The sequence below is a fragment of the Nicotiana attenuata genome, unplaced genomic scaffold, assembly GCF_001879085.1.
Source record: "Nicotiana attenuata strain UT unplaced genomic scaffold, NIATTr2, whole genome shotgun sequence".
Classification (NCBI taxonomy): Eukaryota; Viridiplantae; Streptophyta; class Magnoliopsida; order Solanales; family Solanaceae; genus Nicotiana; species Nicotiana attenuata.
The window spans coordinates 131035-151671 of NW_017672702.1; the positions used below are offsets into that span (position 1 = coordinate 131035).

Consider the following 20637-nt stretch of genomic DNA (forward strand, 5'->3'; position numbering starts at 1 on the left):
TTTTGTCCCGGTCTGAGTATGTTTTGCTATATATATATATATATATATATATATATATATATATATATATATATATATATATTTCTTGAAACTGTAATTTATGCGTGGGAGGAAGAGCAAAAGAAAGAAATACGAAAACGAATATAAGCTGAGAAAACTTTTTCCAGTTAAAATTTCAATGCCTCAATTTTTTCCGGCGTGGGAATATTTTCCGATGATGAATTCCCCCCTCCCCCCCAATATGAGTGTATTTTGCTTTGCTTAGGAATAAATCTTACTGAGAGTTTAATTTATGTGTGAAAAGGATAGAAAGAGAAAAAAGAAAAACCTCGCAAAGGTAGAATGTGTAATTGCAAATTTAGGTATAGGTCAAGAGGTACTTATGCATTTTTCCTATAAAATTCACTTGAATTCTTACAAATATTAAACTATAAATTCACAACTCATACAAGGTGACAAAGTGATGGGTTCAATTATCTGAACACCATAATCCTACATTCATCAAATTAAAATTATGAATCCGTCTGTAATGCGAGAATAGGCTGCCAAATAACAAAGTCTACAGGGAAAAGAAAAATGTTGTCAAACAAATGCGTACACATTATTTGACCCTATATATAAGCCAAGTTGCAGCCTTGTCTCCATCAATTTTACCCCACTCCTCCACGGGTGTAGGTAGTTTCAACCTTGCAGAAGCATTTCTATTTTGGATATATGACTTCTTGATATAAATTTTTCGGTTTAGAGTATAAGTATTTTATGCTATCAGATTATTAAAAATGACTTTTTAAAGTAAGTTTTGAAGAAGAAGATAGTAACTTGTTGCGACGTACGATTAATAAAGTATAATGATTCTGTAGGAACTTGCATAATCACTACGTACATGCATGTAAATGTAAGTCCATTTCCTTTAATTCACATTCTATTATTATTTTTTTTTGGATTCAGCTTTGTACATTATCATTGCATTTTAACCTATTGTGTTAAATCATTTATCTAATTTTTTAAGTTTACTAATTCTACTTATGATAAACTTATTTTCTGTACAAAAAATCAATTACATGATAGTATAAAATAAAAATTTACACTACTATTAATGTATAGAACTAAATATTTAGATAATTGAATGTTACGTATATGCTTGCCAGATATGGATTTTTGTGATGAATTTGACTTTAAGACCCTAGTTAGAAAAAGTAAAATTGGGTTGTTCAAGAATTTAAACACCCAGATTATGGAGTATATATAATACTAGGTCACCTTCTAAAATAGGTCAAATTCATGATGACCAACAGTAAAAGGTAAAAATGTTCATGGTAAATGGAGTGGGCGGATGAATTGGCGAGGCTGCTACTTTGACTAAATTAAAAGAGTTTTTGCACCTAGCTAGTTGTCCATAAATCAATAATATTTGGTTGAAACATTGACGAATACATTTTTGTCCTATATTTTTTGTATTATTTGGTAGAATATTACAAAAGGATGAAGTTAGCTTTGTCATTATTCGAATATTAAAAGTCCGATAAGGCAGTAAGAAAATTCTTACAACTTTAGGATATGGAAGATGACAAAACCTTAAACCGTGTTCCCAATTAAGACACGTGATTGTTGTCTTTGTTCTGGATCATCGTTGTTGCCACTTGCTTTTTTTTTTTTTTTTTTTTTTTTTTTTTTTCAGTGTGCCACTTGCTAAGATATTTTTTAAAACGAATTTTAAGAAAATTTTGCTTTTTTAATTATAGTAGTTTTTCAGTTTCTGTGATTTTTTTTTTTAAAAAACTTGACGTTTAGCCAGCAGTTTTAAAAAAAGAAAATTGTACGTAATTTTTTTTTTTGGACCAAATGCTACAGATCTGTCGCTGAAAAGGAACATAATATGTTCGTCTTCACCTTCAAAACGAAAAAAGAATTCTTCATGAATTTGGTGCTCTGCTAATTGCTTTAGATAATCAAAATAATGGCATCCTGAGTAATTGAGTATAAAATTAAATTAGTCAGATGGGTCTATTCCTCCGTTTCACATTAATTATTAATTAACTACTGATTAGATTAATTTCTACTTTTTAAGAAAATATCAAAGAATTCAAATATATAATAATAATATGAAGACTACATGTAGTCTGAACACTGCAATTTTTGTTTCTTATAGCGTTCTCTTTAAAAATTAGTCAAAACATACGGAAGAATAAACATATTTGATTTTGTTTGAACTAGCAATATGTTCAATTTAAAAAAGACGAAGGGGATTTCCCTCCATTTTTAATTGACAAGTTGACTTCTTCTCTTAAATAATTCAAATTAATTTGTCCTTGAGTTCGAAGAAGAGTTCTCCAACTTCTTAAAGGAATATGCTTTGCTAGTTTATTTGTGAGAAAATAAGAATAGTGGTGGCTCCACTGATCATTATAAAGAAGTTTGTCTGGTTCTATAGGCAATTTATACCGGTAATTATATGTTGAATAAGAAATAGTTCATCAACCAATGAGCAAAAGGGTCATAAATATGACCTCTACACTAATTCTTTCAAGCATACTTGCACAAATTCAATGAAAATTTGAGAAGACTATCGATAGATCAATTTATCTTATAATTCCATCCCGATATTATAGTAAAGGTAAAAAAAATTACGTAAAGTCTAAAACGCACTTATATACATTGGGTCCAAACTTACATATATTCATACATATGTCCATGTATCGTCAGCACAAAAATAGGCAATCGTAGTATATACATTTGTCAATGAAAGGGAATTAGGGTAATAAAGATTAGGCACAAGAAGTTGGGAAAGGTGACCAATATTACTTGTTTACGTAGACAATAAGAAGCAGTTGGCAGCTAAATCTTTGCCAAGAAAAAATGATCCATTATATTGCGTACAGTAACTGATATTCTAAGTGGGATTACATCCACTATACATACGAGTCATAGACCGACCATAGTAATCACTTAAAATTCATTGTCACTTCAATCACGGCAGTAATAAAATCATGCGCATATGCTGACGGAAGGTGAAGAAAACTAATCAAGGCAAGGAATTAATGTTTGGTTTAGTTAATTTAAGAGTGAATTCCATTTTACCCCCTTAACCTTTTAGGGTAGGGAAATAATACCTCCTTCACCTATTGAATGGGAAAGAGAACCCCCTTTGATGCAAAAGTTTACCAGAAAAATAAAAAATTTGAATTCCAACAACAATTGGGTTAATGCCGGTGCCTGTAATTGGGATGGTGGCCAAGTGAACCAAGAACAGTGCAAATCCAATTGGGAGAGGTGCCAAAATCTGTAAAACGCAACCTTGAGTTAGAATACACACACACACATTAAATAGCTCAACTGTAAAATCTAAAGTACAAATGAGAAGTCAAGTAAGCACTCACAGGGACATGGGTGTCTCTTGCATTTCTTTTGGCATCAGTATCAGAGAAAACTGTATAGACAAGAACAAAAGTGCCAACAATCCCAGCACCAAGGCCATCTCCTTTGGTGTAACCATGATTCACAACATTGGCACCTCCACCCTTAACCTGATACAAAGATGGCTGGAACCCTTTGACAACACCAGCACCACAGATTGCACCAAGGCATTGCATCACAATGTAGAAAACTGCCCTGGTTAGAGACAATTTCCTTGCCAGAAACATACCAAATGTCACGGCAGGGTTAATGTGTCCACCTGATCAAATCCAAGAGTATCTCAATGTCAGAGCACAAAGAACAAAATATAAAGAATTTAAGTTATATACTGTAAAGATTTCTAACACAATCAGTGTAGTTTTTCATGGGAAAGCAGGTCAAATACCATTTTTACCATACAACAACAAACTCAGTGAAATCCTACACGTGGAGTCGGGTAATGGTAATGTGTAGACAGACCTTACCCCGACCTTGTGAAGGAAGAGAGATGTTGTTTCCCTTAGACCCACGGCTCAAGAACAGTGAAAAGGACACAATAAGCAAACGCTAACAATGGCAAGGAAATAAGATAACATAAACAAATAACACAGCATGTAGTCGCAAAGAATCTAGGAATACAAAGCTATAAGAGAAGTGCGAAAATTGTAGAGATTTACTACCTTATAAGTAACAAGATTTTGTAAATATTTTTACACATCATAGCACTGAAACACATTCTAAAAATCATTTCCGTTGAGGATCTGACATCATTCAATAATATACTGCTAGAAGTTTAATCCAGTTCTAGCAGGAAATGCTATTAGTATAGCTAAGGAAATCCCATAACAACATTGCAATATAAAAGATAACCACTAAAAAAGCTATTCTGCTCCAAATTGTCCAAAAGGAAACTGTTACAATTTTGATGTATTATGGAACTTCAGAGAACTACTTCAAAATAAGAAGCTCAGTAACTGTCAAAGGGGGTTCTCTTTTCCATTCAAAAGGTGAAGGGGATATTATTTCCCTACACTAAAAGATTAAGGGGGTAAAATGGAATTCACTCTAAATTTAACAAATCAAACGATTTTGTGATTTAGACATTTATTGACGAATTGTGATTGCCACTTAATTCCCACTTATCGTTGTTTAGTAGTACTACTTTCATCTCACCACAATTTCACAGCACAAAAGAAACACTGCCATTTGTGCTTTGTTTATAATGTTTAGGAGGTCATTTGGTTTAGAACAATTGGGATTAATTAATAATGCAAGAATTGTAACATTCTTTTTGAATGTTTATTTTGACATACTACAAACTAAAAATACAAAGTATAATTTAAGATTCGTGTTTGCTGTTTAGAAAAAATTAAATTTTGTTACTATTGTAAGACTAATTAGTTTCGTCATTTAATATTTTTTATCCATGTATTAGTAATACTCGTATTTTTATTTCGTATTCTATCTTATATAAAATAATACATTGATTCCCATATACTTATATATACTAAAATTATTTATGAGGAAAACAAAAGTAATAGCAACCAAACATGGCATAAAATAATACTGGATATAATACAGGGATTAAGTCCCTTAAAATTCAACCAAACGGCACCTTAGTGTATAAACATACGATGATAATGGCCGTGACTCACAGTTACAACTTACAACTATTAATCCAGTGGCGGAGGTAGAATTTTCACTAAAGGCATTCAAAAAATAAAAAAAATTGTAACTAGTGGGAATTGATCGAACGAATGATCTTATAAAGATTTTAAACCCCCCTGACCACTAAGATATGATTTTGAGCTGTGTCAAGGGGATTCAAAACATAATATATAGGGGTAAAAAATAAAATTTGCCTTATATATATAATGTAAGCTTTAAATATATGATTCTGCCACTCGCAGCCATAAACTAAACAAAGGTGCTATGGCTGGTAGATCTTTTAAAACTTTTGTCGTGTGTAAAATTCAAGTTGGAATTTATTTTGAACCTTATTCGACTTTCCCTTGTCTTTGTGCTTTTTATTCCTTTTGTCCCAGTGATTTTCCTTTTCGACTAACCCCCAATTTTCTATTTTTCTTTTCTCTATTCTATTATTTTATATGTTGTCTCTAGCAAGAAGACTCAAAAAAGAGCCTCAAAAACTTTAAAATTATATAAAATAAGCATGTTATAAAATAATAAAAGAACAAGAACAATATTGCAGATAAAGAGGGAGAGAGAATTCTTATTGAATTTTGGGATGAATTACAATGGAATAGAACCCTCTATTTATAGGGAGATGGTGACTTAACCACCAAGTAATAAACCCTAGAATCTCTCTAAATATAGACATTCACCATAAATAGAACTCTATTTATAACACTCCCCCTTGAATGTCTATTCAACAGATAACGTGCCTCGTTAAAACCTTAACTAAAATAAAACCCAGTGGGAAAAAATTCTAGTAAAGGAAAAAGAGTACACTTATCTAACAATATGCCTTTTAGTTGCCTCGTTAAAAACCTTGCAAGGAAAACCCAGTGGGACAAAACCTTGTAAGGGAAAAAGAGTACAACACGTATTAACTCCCCCTCGTGAGAGCATCAATTCACATCCTTGAGCATTTGCATTCCAATCTTGTGCACCATCTTCAAAAGATCTTTGGTAGATATTTGATAAACAAATCAGCCATATTAACTTGAATGAATATATTGCACCTTGAAATCATCATTCTTGATAGAGATGGATTATCTTCATATGATCTTGTTGTAACCATCAGTTCAATATCTTCACATAGAGGTGAAAACTCTTGGTATCATATTATCATGCCTATAGTTATAGCTAGATACATTTGTGCACAAATTGCACTGAGGAAGTAGTACTTCAAGATCAAGAATTGTATATGCTTCAAGCGATTTAAATCCTTCAAGGATTGTCATATAAGTCATACAATAGACTTTAATTAGATGCATATAAGTTTTCATGTCATGCTAGACAAATAAGATATCGGAAACTGATTGCACATATCATTGGCTTCATACTTTCAAGTGTTTGAACTACATGTTCAAAACTACATGGCTTTCAAAGGAAACCAAATTCTACTTGAATTATTTCTCCAGACTTGAGGTCCTCATATATATTTAGCGCTATTATAGATGTCATCGACAAATATTTTATATCGGTTCCAACCTCCTTATTTTTCATAAAGACATAACATAGAGATCTCTTCATTCATATATTCAGGTACCTGAATCTCTCATGAGATTTTATGAAGTGTTATGTCATGTGATCTTCTAGATCACTTGCCTCCTTTATTATGATCATTTGCTCATCTTCTTTATCAAGAGGTTTATTTGAAACCGATTTGTCTATATGCTTTAAGCGTACCATAGACTTTGTCCTTCTAGGACTTAATATGAGCATTTGCAATGAGAATATAGTTACTTTCTTTGGGTCAGCAAATGCGTCTGGCATGCTTTGCAATATATTGCAGATAAATTATATTTTTATGAACCTCAAGTTCATATTATGTTATTCGAGGATCTAGATGTATAAATGATAATTCATTCCATGTAACTTTTTCTCAATTGTTGTATCTTGTCTCCCCCTCATGTTAGAAAAACTAACTTGGTACCTCAACTTTGAGAATCCACCTTTGTGCGTTATGGTGTTAATCAAAATATACACCGCACATCAATAATAATAATAAGATGGAATTATTTGGTTCCTGACCCTGAACCACTTGTGAGGGGAGAAAATAATATACTTTGGTATATAACGTATATCAAACTGATATAGATAACTTTGTTCTCATAAGCAATAGTTTAGCTATTAAGTGGAGGCACTCAATAAATTATTTTGCTAAACCAACTATGATGTAAACCAACTTATCAAGATGAACTATCTTGAATAGAAAATCTGGAAATTATGCTCTAAATCAAATTATTGAGCAAGTTACCTCGCAAACACCATGTTGCGGGTTAATAATAATCGCACATGTAACCATCTCATAGATGCATCTTATGTGGTATACATGGCAGGTGAATGGGCCCATATTCACCTTTGATATTTCCAGTATTCATGGGATTCAATCCCAATTTTAGTTGGTCCATTAAATAATGAGAACAAGCAACATAAGAGAATTCGTAAAGAACTTTCTAGTTCTTTAATATTTACCCATGTGAATTCTCTTTTATTTTTGCACATCATACTTGAATTAACATGGCTAAACCAATTATGCCAACTGGATAAATTATCAATATTGATAAACTTCAGGTTTACACCATGATGTGTGCAATTATGAATAAACTCCAAGTTTATTATGATATGGGTTTTTATATCAATAACATCCACTTTATGTGGTATTCTTTTATTTGTGTAGTACAAACTGGAGAATAAAGCGGGTAGCTTTTACATACATATTGCTCCGCTACAAATTGTAGTAATAGAAGATATTAAATCTTTCCTTTATTTATAGTCTCAATATAACCAACCGCTTTCGCGAATACTTTAGAAACTAAACAAGTTTCTTTGAGACTTACTACAACACAATATCTTATTGGTAATCAATTGTGTTTCTCCAAAATAGTAATAATTGGCTCTTCCAGAGCTCTCAATTAATTTTGTAGTACCACATATTCATCAACATCCATATGGTGAATATCTCTTTTAAAGAGAAAGTTATACCATTATGGGTATGGTCAAAATTATATGCAAGATCTGTTTCTTGCATTACCGTTGTCTTTTAATAATCACAATGCCAAAATATTTTGGCGTACAATAGGTACGTGACCAATGACCATTCATGCCATAATAATGACATTATTTTCTTATATCATCTCAAACCTCCTTTTAGAGGTGAGTGCGGTATATTCACTACCACTAGCACATTCATATTCTTTGAAGAATGAATATGTATTCATAAATCAGATGTTGTCACATTCACATCATGAATGGACCATAATCATCTATGTGTGCTTTACAAAATCTCATGTCAAATCGATGACAAATATTTTTCACAGAGTGAAAGATTATTTTGAGAATCCTTATTGTTCTCATTACCACAAATGATGACGATTATAATTTCGTCTATTGCCACGTCCATATCCATTGATACATTCATAGTAATAATTTTGTCTTCTTTCAGACTTATCACATACTGTTATCACATTCTCTTAAGGGAATGAGAATGGAGCAAATTCAATGGGACGGGTTTTCAATTCTTTGCCCACAATCATACATGAATTTGATCATGGCGAGGCATAGAAATTTTACCACTTCAGGTGGTTATAATTTCTTACAAACTCCATTAGAGTTATAATCAAACTTTGTTGTCTTTGCTTGTATTTAAAATCAAAGTATAGAATAAAAGAGAAAAATACGGTGACATACTTACCTTAAATCCAGAATTCAATCATGAAGGAAGTTCATGGAATAATTGACAATCATTATGCTCAATCCCAAAGCTTCTACTCAATTGGTTAGAGTCTCGTGCTGAAAACGTGTTATAAAATAATAAAAGAACAAGAACAATATTGCAGATAAAGAGGGAGAGAGAATTCTTATTGAATTTTGGGATGAATTACAATGGAATAGAACCCTCTATTTATAGGGAGATGGTGACTTAACCACCAAGTAATAAACCCTAGAATCTCTCTAAATATAGACATTCATCATAAATAGAACTCTATTTATAACACATTCCTCTTAATCTTAAATTTTTGAGTTTTCTTCTTTCAAATCCGAAAAACTTGGATCTTAATGGACATTTTGGATTGAGATAAAAAAAAAATCATCTTTTTTTTTTATTATATCATAAATTTTTGTATTATTCTACAGTTATTAAATCTCTTTACTATTACATTGTGATGGAAAATTTGTAAACATTGCCTTAAAAATATGAGATTTATTATATTGATGTTTTGGAACTTGTAGTTAATTTAATTTTATATTTATAGGGTATAATTTATCTATTGAAATTATTTTTTAAAATTTTCTTATTCTGATTGATGTAATTTTCTTATTGAAAATGTTATCTTACATGTGTAAATTTATTTTTAATATAGAGAAAAGATGTAGTCTCCTAATAAAAATATTAATTTTACTTGTGTTGTTATAATAAATGTGTGATTCCTTATTTAAAATGCTAATTACGTTTGGTTTTTATTATCGAGATGTAATTTTTATTTTTACAAATAAAAAATACCTATTAAATTGACCCGGATAAACTCAAAAAAATTGAATAAACGTTCCTAACAAATTCCGTTAGCTATTACAAGGTATACATTAAAGTAAATTATGGCACCTGCTACCTTCAAATCCTAAATCTGTCGCATAAACCCCTTCCGCCTCCTAAATCCGTCCCTGAGCTCATCATGCATTAATTGTTTTGATACTCCCTCTTTCCGAGTCACTTTGAACGTTAAATTATACTAAGAATTCCTTTTTAGTAGGATCCGAAATCGTTGATCGAATTAGCCTGACTATGAAAGCTATATTATGAGGAGCTTATTATATATAGAACATGCAGATTCATACACTGCGTTGGAGTATGTCGAATTTAACTTATATAACTGACCGTGTGAATATGTTTTTACTAAGGGGTGTAATGGATATTTGAAAACCGACTAAACCGACTGAACCGTACCGCACCGAACCGATTTTTAGGTTTCTTTTAAAGAAACCGTAGGTTTTTATATAAATCTATAACCGTGCCGATAATTAGGGTAGGGTTTTTATTTTATGAAAATAAACCGAAAAAATACCGAACCGTACCGAATAAATTTTACATGTGAAAATATATTTATAGAGTAAGTTCAAAACTAATAAAGCATTAATTTTTTTATTGGGCCTTGTAATTATGAAAATTGTTACAAGCCAACAAGTAATTAAACTCAAAATACTAATTCCTAAAACCTATTATGCTACTTATACTTAAACTAAGTTATTTCAATTATCTTTGTTAGCAAGACACAAAGTTATCTAGCGATTATGAGTAGCAAACTGCAATGTATTGAATATGTTTCCTTTTATATAATTTAGATTTATCTTTTCGAATATTTAATATAGACTTTATTCTTGAGCCCCAGCTTGGTTAATATCTTTCCACTCGTGCGATTTATATTTTCTTTGCTTTTACTTGGTTTCTTTTACGTTGCTGTCGAATAGTTGATGGATACTCTAGTCATCTTTAATGTTTTTTTAATTCATCACCCTTTAAACAGTAAAAATATCTAGGGAGTTTTGCTAAGTCCTATAAAAGAATGTATGTTATTGCATTCTACTTCTACTGGTGAATTTACATGACATTAAAAAAAATACCGAAAATTAACCGAACCGTACCGATACCGAAGTGAAACCGACATGATTGGGACGGTTTCGAAAAGTCTAATTTTGGTTATACATAATAGAATAACGAAAAAATTGGTATGGTACAAATTTTATAAAATAACCGGCCGAACCGAACCATTGACACCCCTAGTTTTTACATTATGTATAATATAACATTTTTAATAGATTGTTTATAGTATTTTGTAAGTAGTTAATTCCACTGATTATATATGTAAAGTTATATACTGTTATTTCTAAGTAATTGATAGCATAAAAATTCTTATATTTTTAGCATATATAAGTAAAACTCATCTATGCCGGAACTACGTGGTTGCTTGAGTGTTTTTGAACTTCGACATGTTAACCTATCTTCTGGATAAATGGTGTAAGTCAATCTGATTAATACATAACGTAAATAAAATCTTGTCTTATCTTTTAAATATGTTGACTCTGCTCACATGCATTTCCGCGTGCCAATATTTAGTTTATAATCTACTCACTATTATCGCAACTTGAAAATCTAGTCTTATTTTTCTTTTGTTATGATGATTCACAATGCGATATATATATATATATATATATATATATATATACATACACCTGGGAGGATGCAACGGAGCATTGGGTTCAACTGAACCCAATATTTTCGATGTGCAGTATAAATTTATGGGTAAAAATCTACTAAAATTATAAAAAAAGTAGGCATTAACCTATAACTTTAAAAATATACTGAGTTCAATGCTAAGAACCAGGGTCGGCTCCAATGTTATGGAAAGTAAGGCTTGTGCTTTAAGCCCCAAATTTGAGGGGCCCCATTTTTAAAAAATAATAGGTTTATAGGTATTAAAAAAAATAATATTTAGTACTTTTAATATAAAAGTAGATTTTTAATATAAAAAGAAAGAAAACTTTTTAGACATATAAATAAAGTAATAACTTAACTTAATTAAAAATGGGTAGATGAATAGTTTTCCTAACGTTTCGATTTTTCACTTTTTACTCCATTATCAGATAACGTGTAAAAAATTTACTCTCTTCCTTAATTTCTCCAAGTCAATCTTTCTTATTTCCAGTCTCTTCATATTTCATAAACCTCTATATATTCTCTGTCTTTCTCTTGGATATTCTTACTTACCTTCTTTCTCCAAGATTTCATTAGTTCAAGTGTTCAACAATACATTTAAGCTTCCAATAGTTTTATACTTCTATTCATCTATAAAATTGTATCTAAGATCAACAATTTCTCAAGAAAAATTAAATGATGAATTGACTATGTTATCAATTGGAATTGAATTATTAGAAAAATTGGTTATAAAAATGATTATTAACAATTTTATATCTTAAAAAGTTAGAGGAATAGACTTCAAATAAAAACAATCTTATAACTTCTTTTTAAAAATTTAGGCCCCGTATTAAATTTTGGCTTTAAGCCCCGGATGCTCTTGAGCCACCCTTGCTAAGAACCTTAAAGATTTAAACCATAGGGTTTAAATTCTAGATCCATCTCTCCATATATATGAATCTTATAACTACTCAGATTTAAGGATACAGTTTTGTAAACTATCCAAAAGTGATAGAAGCGTTAAACAGTACAATGATTTAAACATACGAGACAGATGAAGAAGATTTTTAACCTTTTCTTTTGCTTTCATCTCTTTGAAGTAAAACATAAGTAAATTAGATTTTATTTATTTTCCTTTTTAAGTAACTAGACTAGATAGATTATCTCGCATTTTCCTCGTTTTATTTTTATTTTCTTCTTTTCTTTGACCTAGAAATGTCTTTGATCTAGTGGGCTAGTGGCTTTGCCACCTTAGTATACAAGGGCGATGCCTATGGGCTACGTGTGAATAGTTACGAATACAAAACGGACCAATTCAATAATACCTGCTAAAATTAAGATTTCTTGAAATTTCAATTTCGACCATATGCACTAAATTTAAAGGTTTAGTAGGTACGTAGTTATTCATGAAATGTGGAATTTCCTCTGTAAAATTGTTCTGCAGAACAAGTCTTAAATTGAATCACATATTAAATAAATAAGGTGGGAATTAGGTCCTTTCTTATATTAGGTAAATATAATCATATCATACTCATATTTTCCCCTCCTCTTCATTCGAAAAAAAAAAATGAAGTTTTTTACACCTATCTCATACAGAAACAACATCTCTGTGTTCTTGAAAGTAGGAATAAGGTCTCTGTACACACTACCCTCCACAAACTCCATTTATAAGATTATGTTGGGTTTGTTATTGTTGTACACTTATCTCATAAATATTTAATCAGATGCAAACATATTAATTAGATTATAATTTTATCTTTAGAAAAATCTTCGCTGAGCAGTTGTTTACGTCGTTGCGGCGTCTCTTGAGTATAAATTATTGATACCATTAGTCTTAAAATAAATTTATTTGAAGAAAAAAAAAGGTGTATAATAACGCCATGGATGTAGCGGTAGAATAATGCATATGACATAAACAAAATATTCCTTGGTCAAACAAAGACCTACCCCTTCATTTCCTAGCTCTCGCCCTTTCTTTTTTCTTTTTCAACAGAATGCGGCTTCTTCCCACCATTATATAACTAAAGTTGAAAGCCTTGTTCTTGGAAGAGAAGGAAACGACCACTTCTGTATTCTGTTTGGAACAAGAAAAATCCCCAATCTTTTATTTGTTTATTAAAATTAGTACACAAAAAAAAGAAAGAAGACTCGGTCTTCTTTCTTCCCTTGGTCTGAAACTCCAAATTAGAATACTACCAATTAATCTTTTGTCATCTTTTTCCTCCTCGCGTTCATATATACTGGAATATACATCTTTTTTTCAAAACCTATCTTCTTTCATTTTCAAGAATTCGAGTTCCATAAATAGTAGGTTCACTACTTTTATTTCAACCTCCTTAAAGTTTATTCATTCATATTTTTTCTCAAAGAAAAAACTACAGAAATGCAGAATTCCGAAAATCATCATCCGCACCACCACCACCACCATTCGGACACAGAGATAATTGGAAATGACAGAGCGTCGTACAGTGGTCCGTTAAGCGGACCGTTGAACAAACGAGGCGGCAAAAAGAGTGCGAGATTTAACATTCCTGAATCTACCGACATCGGAACCAGTGTCGGAACCGGCGGCAAGTCCAATGATGATGCGTACGTTGAAATCACTCTCGATGTCCGCGAAGATTCCGTGGCTGTTCACAGTGTCAAAACTGCCGGCGGTGATGACGTGGAAGATCCCGAGCTGGCTTTATTGGCTAAAGGTTTAGAGAAGAAGTCCACTTTAGGATCTTCACTTGTTCGAAATGCTTCGTCTAGAATTCGGCAAGTGTCACAAGAGCTCAGGCGTTTGGCTTCCTTAAATAAACGCCCAATTCCTACTGGCAGATTTGATAGGAATAAATCAGCTGCTGCTCATGCTCTTAAAGGTCTCAAGTTTATTAGTAAGACCGACGGCGGCGCTGGCTGGGCCGCCGTCGAGAAGCGGTTCGAAGATATTACCGCTTCTACTGCTGGTTTGCTTCCTCGTGCCAAATTTGGAGAATGTATAGGTAAATTTAAATGAATTTTAGTCACAACCAATAATTATTTCGTGCTGAGTACTTTGTCTTATCTTATAGTTTTGATTTCTTCAGCTTGTTAAACTGAAAAATTAAAATCTATTTTTTCCAATGTTAGGTATGAATAAGGAGTCTAAGGAATTTGCTGTAGAGCTATATGATGCGCTAGCTCGGAGGAGAAACATTACAACTGATTCCATTAACAAAGCACAGCTCAAGGAGTTCTGGGACCAAGTGGCTGACCAAAGTTTTGATTCTCGCCTTCAAACATTTTTTGACATGTAAGGATTAATTACAGTTCTATACATTTTATCGGTAAATTAATTAAGCATCTCAGATTCAATTGTTGAGATCTGAATTGTGTGATGAATTAAATGCAGGGTTGATAAAGATGCTGACGGTAGAATCACTGAAGAAGAAGTCCGAGAGGTGCTTTTTTAAATTCTGTTTTATTACTATTAAATTGTACCTCTATCTACTAAGATTTTATCTTGATTCTTATTTATATCAAAAACACGGAATGGCATTGACAAAATAAATTCTATATTATTTCCCCCCCTAAAATTTGTTTGCATTTGCAGATTATAGGCCTTAGCGCGTCTGCCAACAGGCTGTCAACAATCCAGAAACAGGCTGATGAATACGCAGCAATGATTATGGAAGAGTTGGATCCTAACAACCATGGATACATTATGGTAATTTACTAATTTAGTGGAATTAATTAAACTTAAGGGGAGCCTTGGGTAAAGTTGTTGCCATGTGACCAGGAGGTTGCGTACGATAAGCCCTTGTGGTCCGGTCCTTCCTCGGACCCCGTGCATAGCGGGAGCTTAGTGCACCAGACTGCCTTTTTGGTGGAATTAGTCTAAATTTGTAGTTCTAAGTTGAAAATAACTGTTAATTAATGCTATGAAATTCACAGATTGAGAACTTGGAAATGCTATTATTGCAAGCTCCAAATCAATCAGTACAAAGAGGAGGCGAAAGCCGGAACTTGAGTCAAATGCTAAGTCAAAAACTTAAGCATACACAAGAGAGAAATCCAATAGTAAGATGGTACAAGAGTTTCATGTACTTTTTGCTGGATAATTGGCAAAGAGTTTGGGTATTGTTACTTTGGATTGGAATTATGGCTGGTCTATTTACATGGAAATATATACAGTATAAAGAAAAAGCTGCATATAAAGTCATGGGTCCCTGTGTATGTTTTGCCAAAGGTGCTGCTGAAACACTCAAGCTCAACATGGCAATTATTTTACTTCCGGTTTGCAGAAACACAATCACATGGCTTCGTAATAAGACCAGATTAGGTGCTGCTGTTCCTTTTGATGATAACCTTAATTTTCACAAAGTAAGTTGATTATTCCTTTATTTTCCCAGATTCAAATTTACTTTTTCTAGTAGATATACATAGATTATAAATTGATTATACACAGTTCAACATATATTATACTTGATTTATACATGTATTATATATCTGTTGGCTATTTTTAGTTTAAGAGATTAGGTGGACGGCTATTTGTGTTAATTCTTCTTTCTTATATAACCAAAAAACATTGCATTGCCTACTTTAACCCAACATTTTGTCCTCTTGAGCTTCAAGTTTAAAGGCGCGTCGCCAATTGAATTCTTGAGGCTAAATTTCTCCTTCCATTATGATGTGGAATTTACCTAATATAAGCTTTACACTGGCGGTCCATCGGCCGTTTACACTAAACTAATCGGATTCTTTTTTCCCCGTTGTTTAGGTGATAGCAGTGGCAATTGCACTTGGGGTTGGAGTACACGGACTATCTCACTTGACATGTGATTTTCCTCGGCTTTTAAATGCTAGTGAAGAAGAATATGAACCAATGAAGTACTATTTTGGAGATCAGCCAGAAAGCTATTGGTGGTTTATAAAAGGAGTAGAAGGGGTAACTGGAATTATAATGGTGGTTTTAATGGCAATAGCATTTACATTAGCAACCCCATGGTTTAGAAGGAACAGAGTCAGTTTGCCAAAACCATTTCACAAACTCACTGGATTTAATGCCTTTTGGTACTCTCACCATCTCTTTGTTATTGTCTACACTCTGTTCATTGTCCATGGTGAAAAGCTATACATAACAAAAGATTGGTACAAGAGAACGGTTAGTAAATATTCAATTTTTTTGGAATTTTCATTTAAGTTTTTTTGATGAAAAGTTGCTAAAATTTGGACTAAAATTTGATAATGTGCAGACATGGATGTACTTAACTATCCCAATCATACTCTATGCTAGTGAAAGGTTGATTAGGGCATTCAGGTCAAGCATCAAAGATGTTAAGATTTTGAAGGTAAGTCGAATTCGACAAATTGTCGTGCTCGTAATAATTTTAAGGGAATTCGCATTTTAGTCCCTCAATTATTGACAATTTCCAATTTTAGTCTTTGTGATATTTATTTTAGCATATTTAACCTTCAGTTAATTTAAGTTAAACTTATGATCCTATGGCTGATAAATCTTTACAATGAGATATTAACAGCTAAATCATTTATATACACATGCATTAGATATGTTTAACTTCTATTATTACTCCATGATTGGGGATAATAAAATAGAGTAAATTAATGCATTTTTCATATAAAGGGACCAAATACACACTTTTTAATTAGTTGAAGGTTAGACATGCTAAGTGAAATATCACAAGGACCAAAATTGAAAATTATCAATAACCGAGGGACTAAAAGTGCAATTATCCACATAGTCATGAATGTAAAAATGAAGATTGACTAATTGGTGGTGCGTGGAAAATGTAGGTGGCAGTATATCCAGGAAATGTCTTGGCACTTCACATGTCAAAGCCACAGGGCTACAAATACAAAAGTGGGCAATACATGTTTGTCAACTGTGCTGCAGTTTCTCCATTTGAGTGGTAGGTGAAGCTTTTTAAATTAATAGATATCACCCATTATTATTATTATTATTATTATTATTAAATTATTATTATTATTATTTCTCATATCAAGGGTCACTGTTAATTACTACTACGTCTCTCTACGCTGTATTTGCTGACTTTAAATACATTATTATCAATTTCAGGCATCCATTTTCCATTACTTCGGCCCCAGGAGATGACTATCTCAGTGTCCATATTAGAACTCTTGGTGATTGGACCAGACAACTTAAAACTGTTTTCTCCGAGGTAATTAGTCCTCTAAATAGTATTATTCAAATTTACGTATTCATTATACTAAAAATAAATATCGACTTTTACTTGTCCAATTTAGAAAATCTATGGATAATTTATCATTTTATACCTATTTTACCTTTCTTATTAAGTACCACTTATTTCAAATTTATTTTCCAATATATAATAAATATGGTGATATAGATTATTTATTGTTTCTTAAGGGATGTACCAAATCAATAATGGACCAACAAAATTGGACGGAGGGAGTAATTAATTTATTGAAAATAAAATTAATTTCACATAATTGCTTAAAACCAACATCAATACTTGAGATTTTCTGAATTTTGTAACTATCTAGCTAACTCTATACCTAGGCGATAATGTCCTTATTATATGCAACATTGTTTTGGGGATATGCATCAAAATAGTAGAATGTGTGATATCCATTTTGAATGACAGCTTTAAAAGCCGCCCCTTATACTTTTGCTTTTGTCGTTTTTATCCAAAAGTACATGTTAATTTCATTGTGTTAGTGTTAATCATTGATCTTAATGAATTAATTATAGTATGTTTGGTCTTTGGTAGGTTTGCCAGCCACCACCTAATGGAAAAAGTGGACTCCTCAGAGCTGACAACTTGCAAGGAGAGAATAATCCTAAGTAAGTCTTTTTCCATTCTATAATCACATCAAAATGCAGAATTAAATTAAAAATCCCCCACTCATAATATCCGGAGATATTATTTTAATACTACCAATATTTTTTATAATTTAATTTAATACTGCGAATGTAATTGCACTTTCCATTATTTAAAAACTTATGATGATCGTGATTGGTAATGGATACTAGGTCACAATCTGGACTGGTTGGTACATATAACAAACTTATGATCTTTTTTATCCTAACGAATCTGTACAAGATTTGGATGGACCATACCTTAAAGTACTGCAGGCTTGTTATTTTGTAAAATTAATGGGATAGGAACAAGGACGGATAAAACAATAATCAATTCTTGGTTGATATTTTATCAAAATGAAACCTTTGCTTGCAAGATATTATCGAGTAAATGGATTTGACATATATCTACTAGCAGTGTAAATCATTTTTGTATCAATTTTACATGCTATAGCAAGGTTACTTGTAGTTATCTTTTAAGTGATCTAATAGCGTAAAAATTCATAAAAATTGTCTGCTAAGAGGTTTTACTCTTTAGCAAAAAAAAAAAAAAATTAGTTTTTCCTGAAATCAGTGGCTACGGAAATTTCAAATCCAACTTGAAGTTGAATTACAAAATTTTTTGGAACTCAAAAAACTTTTTTTCACAATTTTTCTCTCCAAATCACTCACAAAAATTCAAGAACAATACCAACTTATATTTATGTCCAAAAATAACTCCAATTTTCCAGATACCATTTTCTAACTTTTTTTTTTTTTTGTTTCTTTTGTTTCGAAATTTCACAATTCTTATGTCGTAACGCCAAGTAATTATATAGCATAGCTAATGGAAAATTTCCAATGTGTGATGATTGCAGTTTCCCAAAGGTGTTAATAGATGGACCATATGGGGCACCAGCACAAGACTACAAGAAATATGAGGTGGTTTTGTTGGTAGGTCTTGGAATTGGAGCTACACCAATGATTAGTATTGTTAAAGACATTGTCAACAACATGAAGGCAATGGACGAAGAAGAAAATTCTTTGGAAAATGGACACAATAATATGGCACCAAATTCTAGCCCCAATATTGCACAAAAGAAGGGTAATAAATCAGGTTCAGCAAGTGGAAGAAATAATTTCAATACAAGGAGAGCATATTTCTATTGGGTTACTAGAGAACAAGGTTCATTTGATTGGTTCAAAGGTATAATGAATGAAGCTGCTGAAATGGACCATAAGGGAGTAATTGAAATGCATAATTATTGTACTAGTGTATATGAAGAAGGTGATGCTCGTTCTGCTCTTATTACTATGCTTCAGTCTCTTCACCATGCCAAAAATGGTGTTGACATTGTTTCTGGCACCAGAGTTAAGTCACATTTTGCTAAACCTAATTGGCGTAATGTCTACAAACGCATTGCTCTCAACCACCCTGAGGCTAAAGTTGGTAAGTTTGTTATCTTCTTTCTTTTGATCTCAACTTTTTATGTTTTTTTTCCGACTTATTATGAAGCCTTGGCGTAACTGGTAAAGTTGTTGCCCTGTGACCAGAAAGGCACGGGTTCGAGCCGTGAAAACGCTCTCTTGCAGAAATGCAGAGCAAGGCTGCGTACACTAGATCATTGTGGTCCAGCCCTTCTTCGGACCCCGCGCATAGCGGGAGCTTAGTGTCCTTAAAAGCGGCTTAATGCAAATTTCATAGTGATCCATGAGCTGTTATGCTTATTGAGATATATATCCCCCACAAAACTATCAACTTCTACGTGTTAAAAAACCTTTAGACTTTTGGTATCTATGTCGTTATTAAAGTTGGTTATTAAAGTTGAAAAGCATGTTCAATTGATCTAGTATTTCATTGTGAAAGCAATTGGCACTTAGGCCACTTTCAAATTTCTGTCAAGACAGCAATTGTCGATGGCTAATTACTCTTTCCTTTTTTTGACAATTTGCAGGGGTGTTCTATTGTGGGGCACCAGCACTCACCAATGAACTAAGACAACACGCCTGGGATTTTTCACACAAGACATCCACCAAGTTTGATTTCCATAAAGAAAATTTTTGATCAAAGAATAGACCATTAAGCAGAGCATTAAAAATTCATCAAAACAGCTATGGACACAAGTTATTTTCTAGAATCTACCAACTCTCCCTATTGTGTACAGATAATGTTGCTCTTCAAGTTGATATATAGTTGTGGTTGTGATGTTAGTATATTACAAATTAATAAGATTATTTTTAGTATATAGATACCAATGGAATTAAGAATGTTCGTCTTCCATAAATTGAGAGGCAAATAGTAAGGCAGGCAGAAGATAGTGGAGTTGAACCTGTTTTGATGGGTGCCACCCACCATATTTTTTTTATTTTTTTTGTACCTCTTTGACGTGGTGGAATAGAAAGCCAACGAGCCACCAACTTAGAAATTATTGACCATGATATGTAGTACTCCATGTGTTTAATTTAATAGTTTCTAGTAATAATTGTAACTAGGCCTTCTTGTATAAAAGAGCTTAATTGTTTGGAGACCATAAGTGGATGCTATAGAATTATTATTCTT

General features: G+C 32.2%; 2 protein-coding genes across 2 annotated transcripts; one reads left to right on the forward strand and one right to left on the reverse strand.

Moving 5' to 3' along the window:
• Nucleotides 1-3115: 3115 nt before the first annotated feature.
• LOC109214179 (probable aquaporin PIP1-5) lies at nt 3116-4599 on the reverse strand. The gene is made up of 4 exons (XM_019378070.1): nt 4567-4599; nt 3879-3960; nt 3378-3673; nt 3116-3280 (listed from the first exon to the last, which is right to left on the reverse strand). Exons 1-4 carry the CDS (start codon nt 4597-4599, stop codon nt 3116-3118), a joined length of 576 nt encoding a protein of 191 aa, XP_019233615.1.
• Nucleotides 4600-13218: 8619 nt separating this feature from the next.
• Nucleotides 13219-20626, forward strand: LOC109214180 (respiratory burst oxidase homolog protein C). Its single transcript, XM_019378071.1, has 12 exons — nt 13219-14259; nt 14387-14549; nt 14649-14697; nt 14850-14963; nt 15191-15619; nt 16017-16400; nt 16492-16587; nt 17051-17166; nt 17334-17436; nt 18010-18083; nt 18956-19527; nt 20033-20626. Exons 1-12 carry the CDS (start codon nt 13656-13658, stop codon nt 20140-20142), a joined length of 2814 nt encoding a protein of 937 aa, XP_019233616.1. The 5' UTR covers nt 13219-13655; the 3' UTR covers nt 20143-20626.
• Nucleotides 20627-20637: the final 11 nt, after the last annotated feature.

Excerpts from the sequence above, each read along its gene's own strand:
- LOC109214179 (XM_019378070.1), bottom strand. The coding sequence starts at position 4,599 with ATGGCAGTGTTTCTTTTGTGCTGTGAAATTGTG. Across the intron at positions 3,961-4,566 it reads TTTTGTGCTGTGAAATTGTG|CGTTTGCTTATTGTGTCCTT; the intron begins GTGAGATGAAAG and ends TGCCATTGTTAG. Across the intron at positions 3,674-3,878 it reads TCTTCCTTCACAAGGTCGGG|GTGGACACATTAACCCTGCC; the intron begins GTAAGGTCTGTC and ends GGATTTGATCAG.
- LOC109214180 (XM_019378071.1), top strand. The coding sequence starts at position 13,656 with ATGCAGAATTCCGAAAATCATCATCCGCACCACCACCACCACCATTCG. Across the intron at positions 16,401-16,491 it reads AAGATTGGTACAAGAGAACG|ACATGGATGTACTTAACTAT; the intron begins GTTAGTAAATAT and ends GATAATGTGCAG. Across the intron at positions 19,528-20,032 it reads CCACCCTGAGGCTAAAGTTG|GGGTGTTCTATTGTGGGGCA; the intron begins GTAAGTTTGTTA and ends GACAATTTGCAG.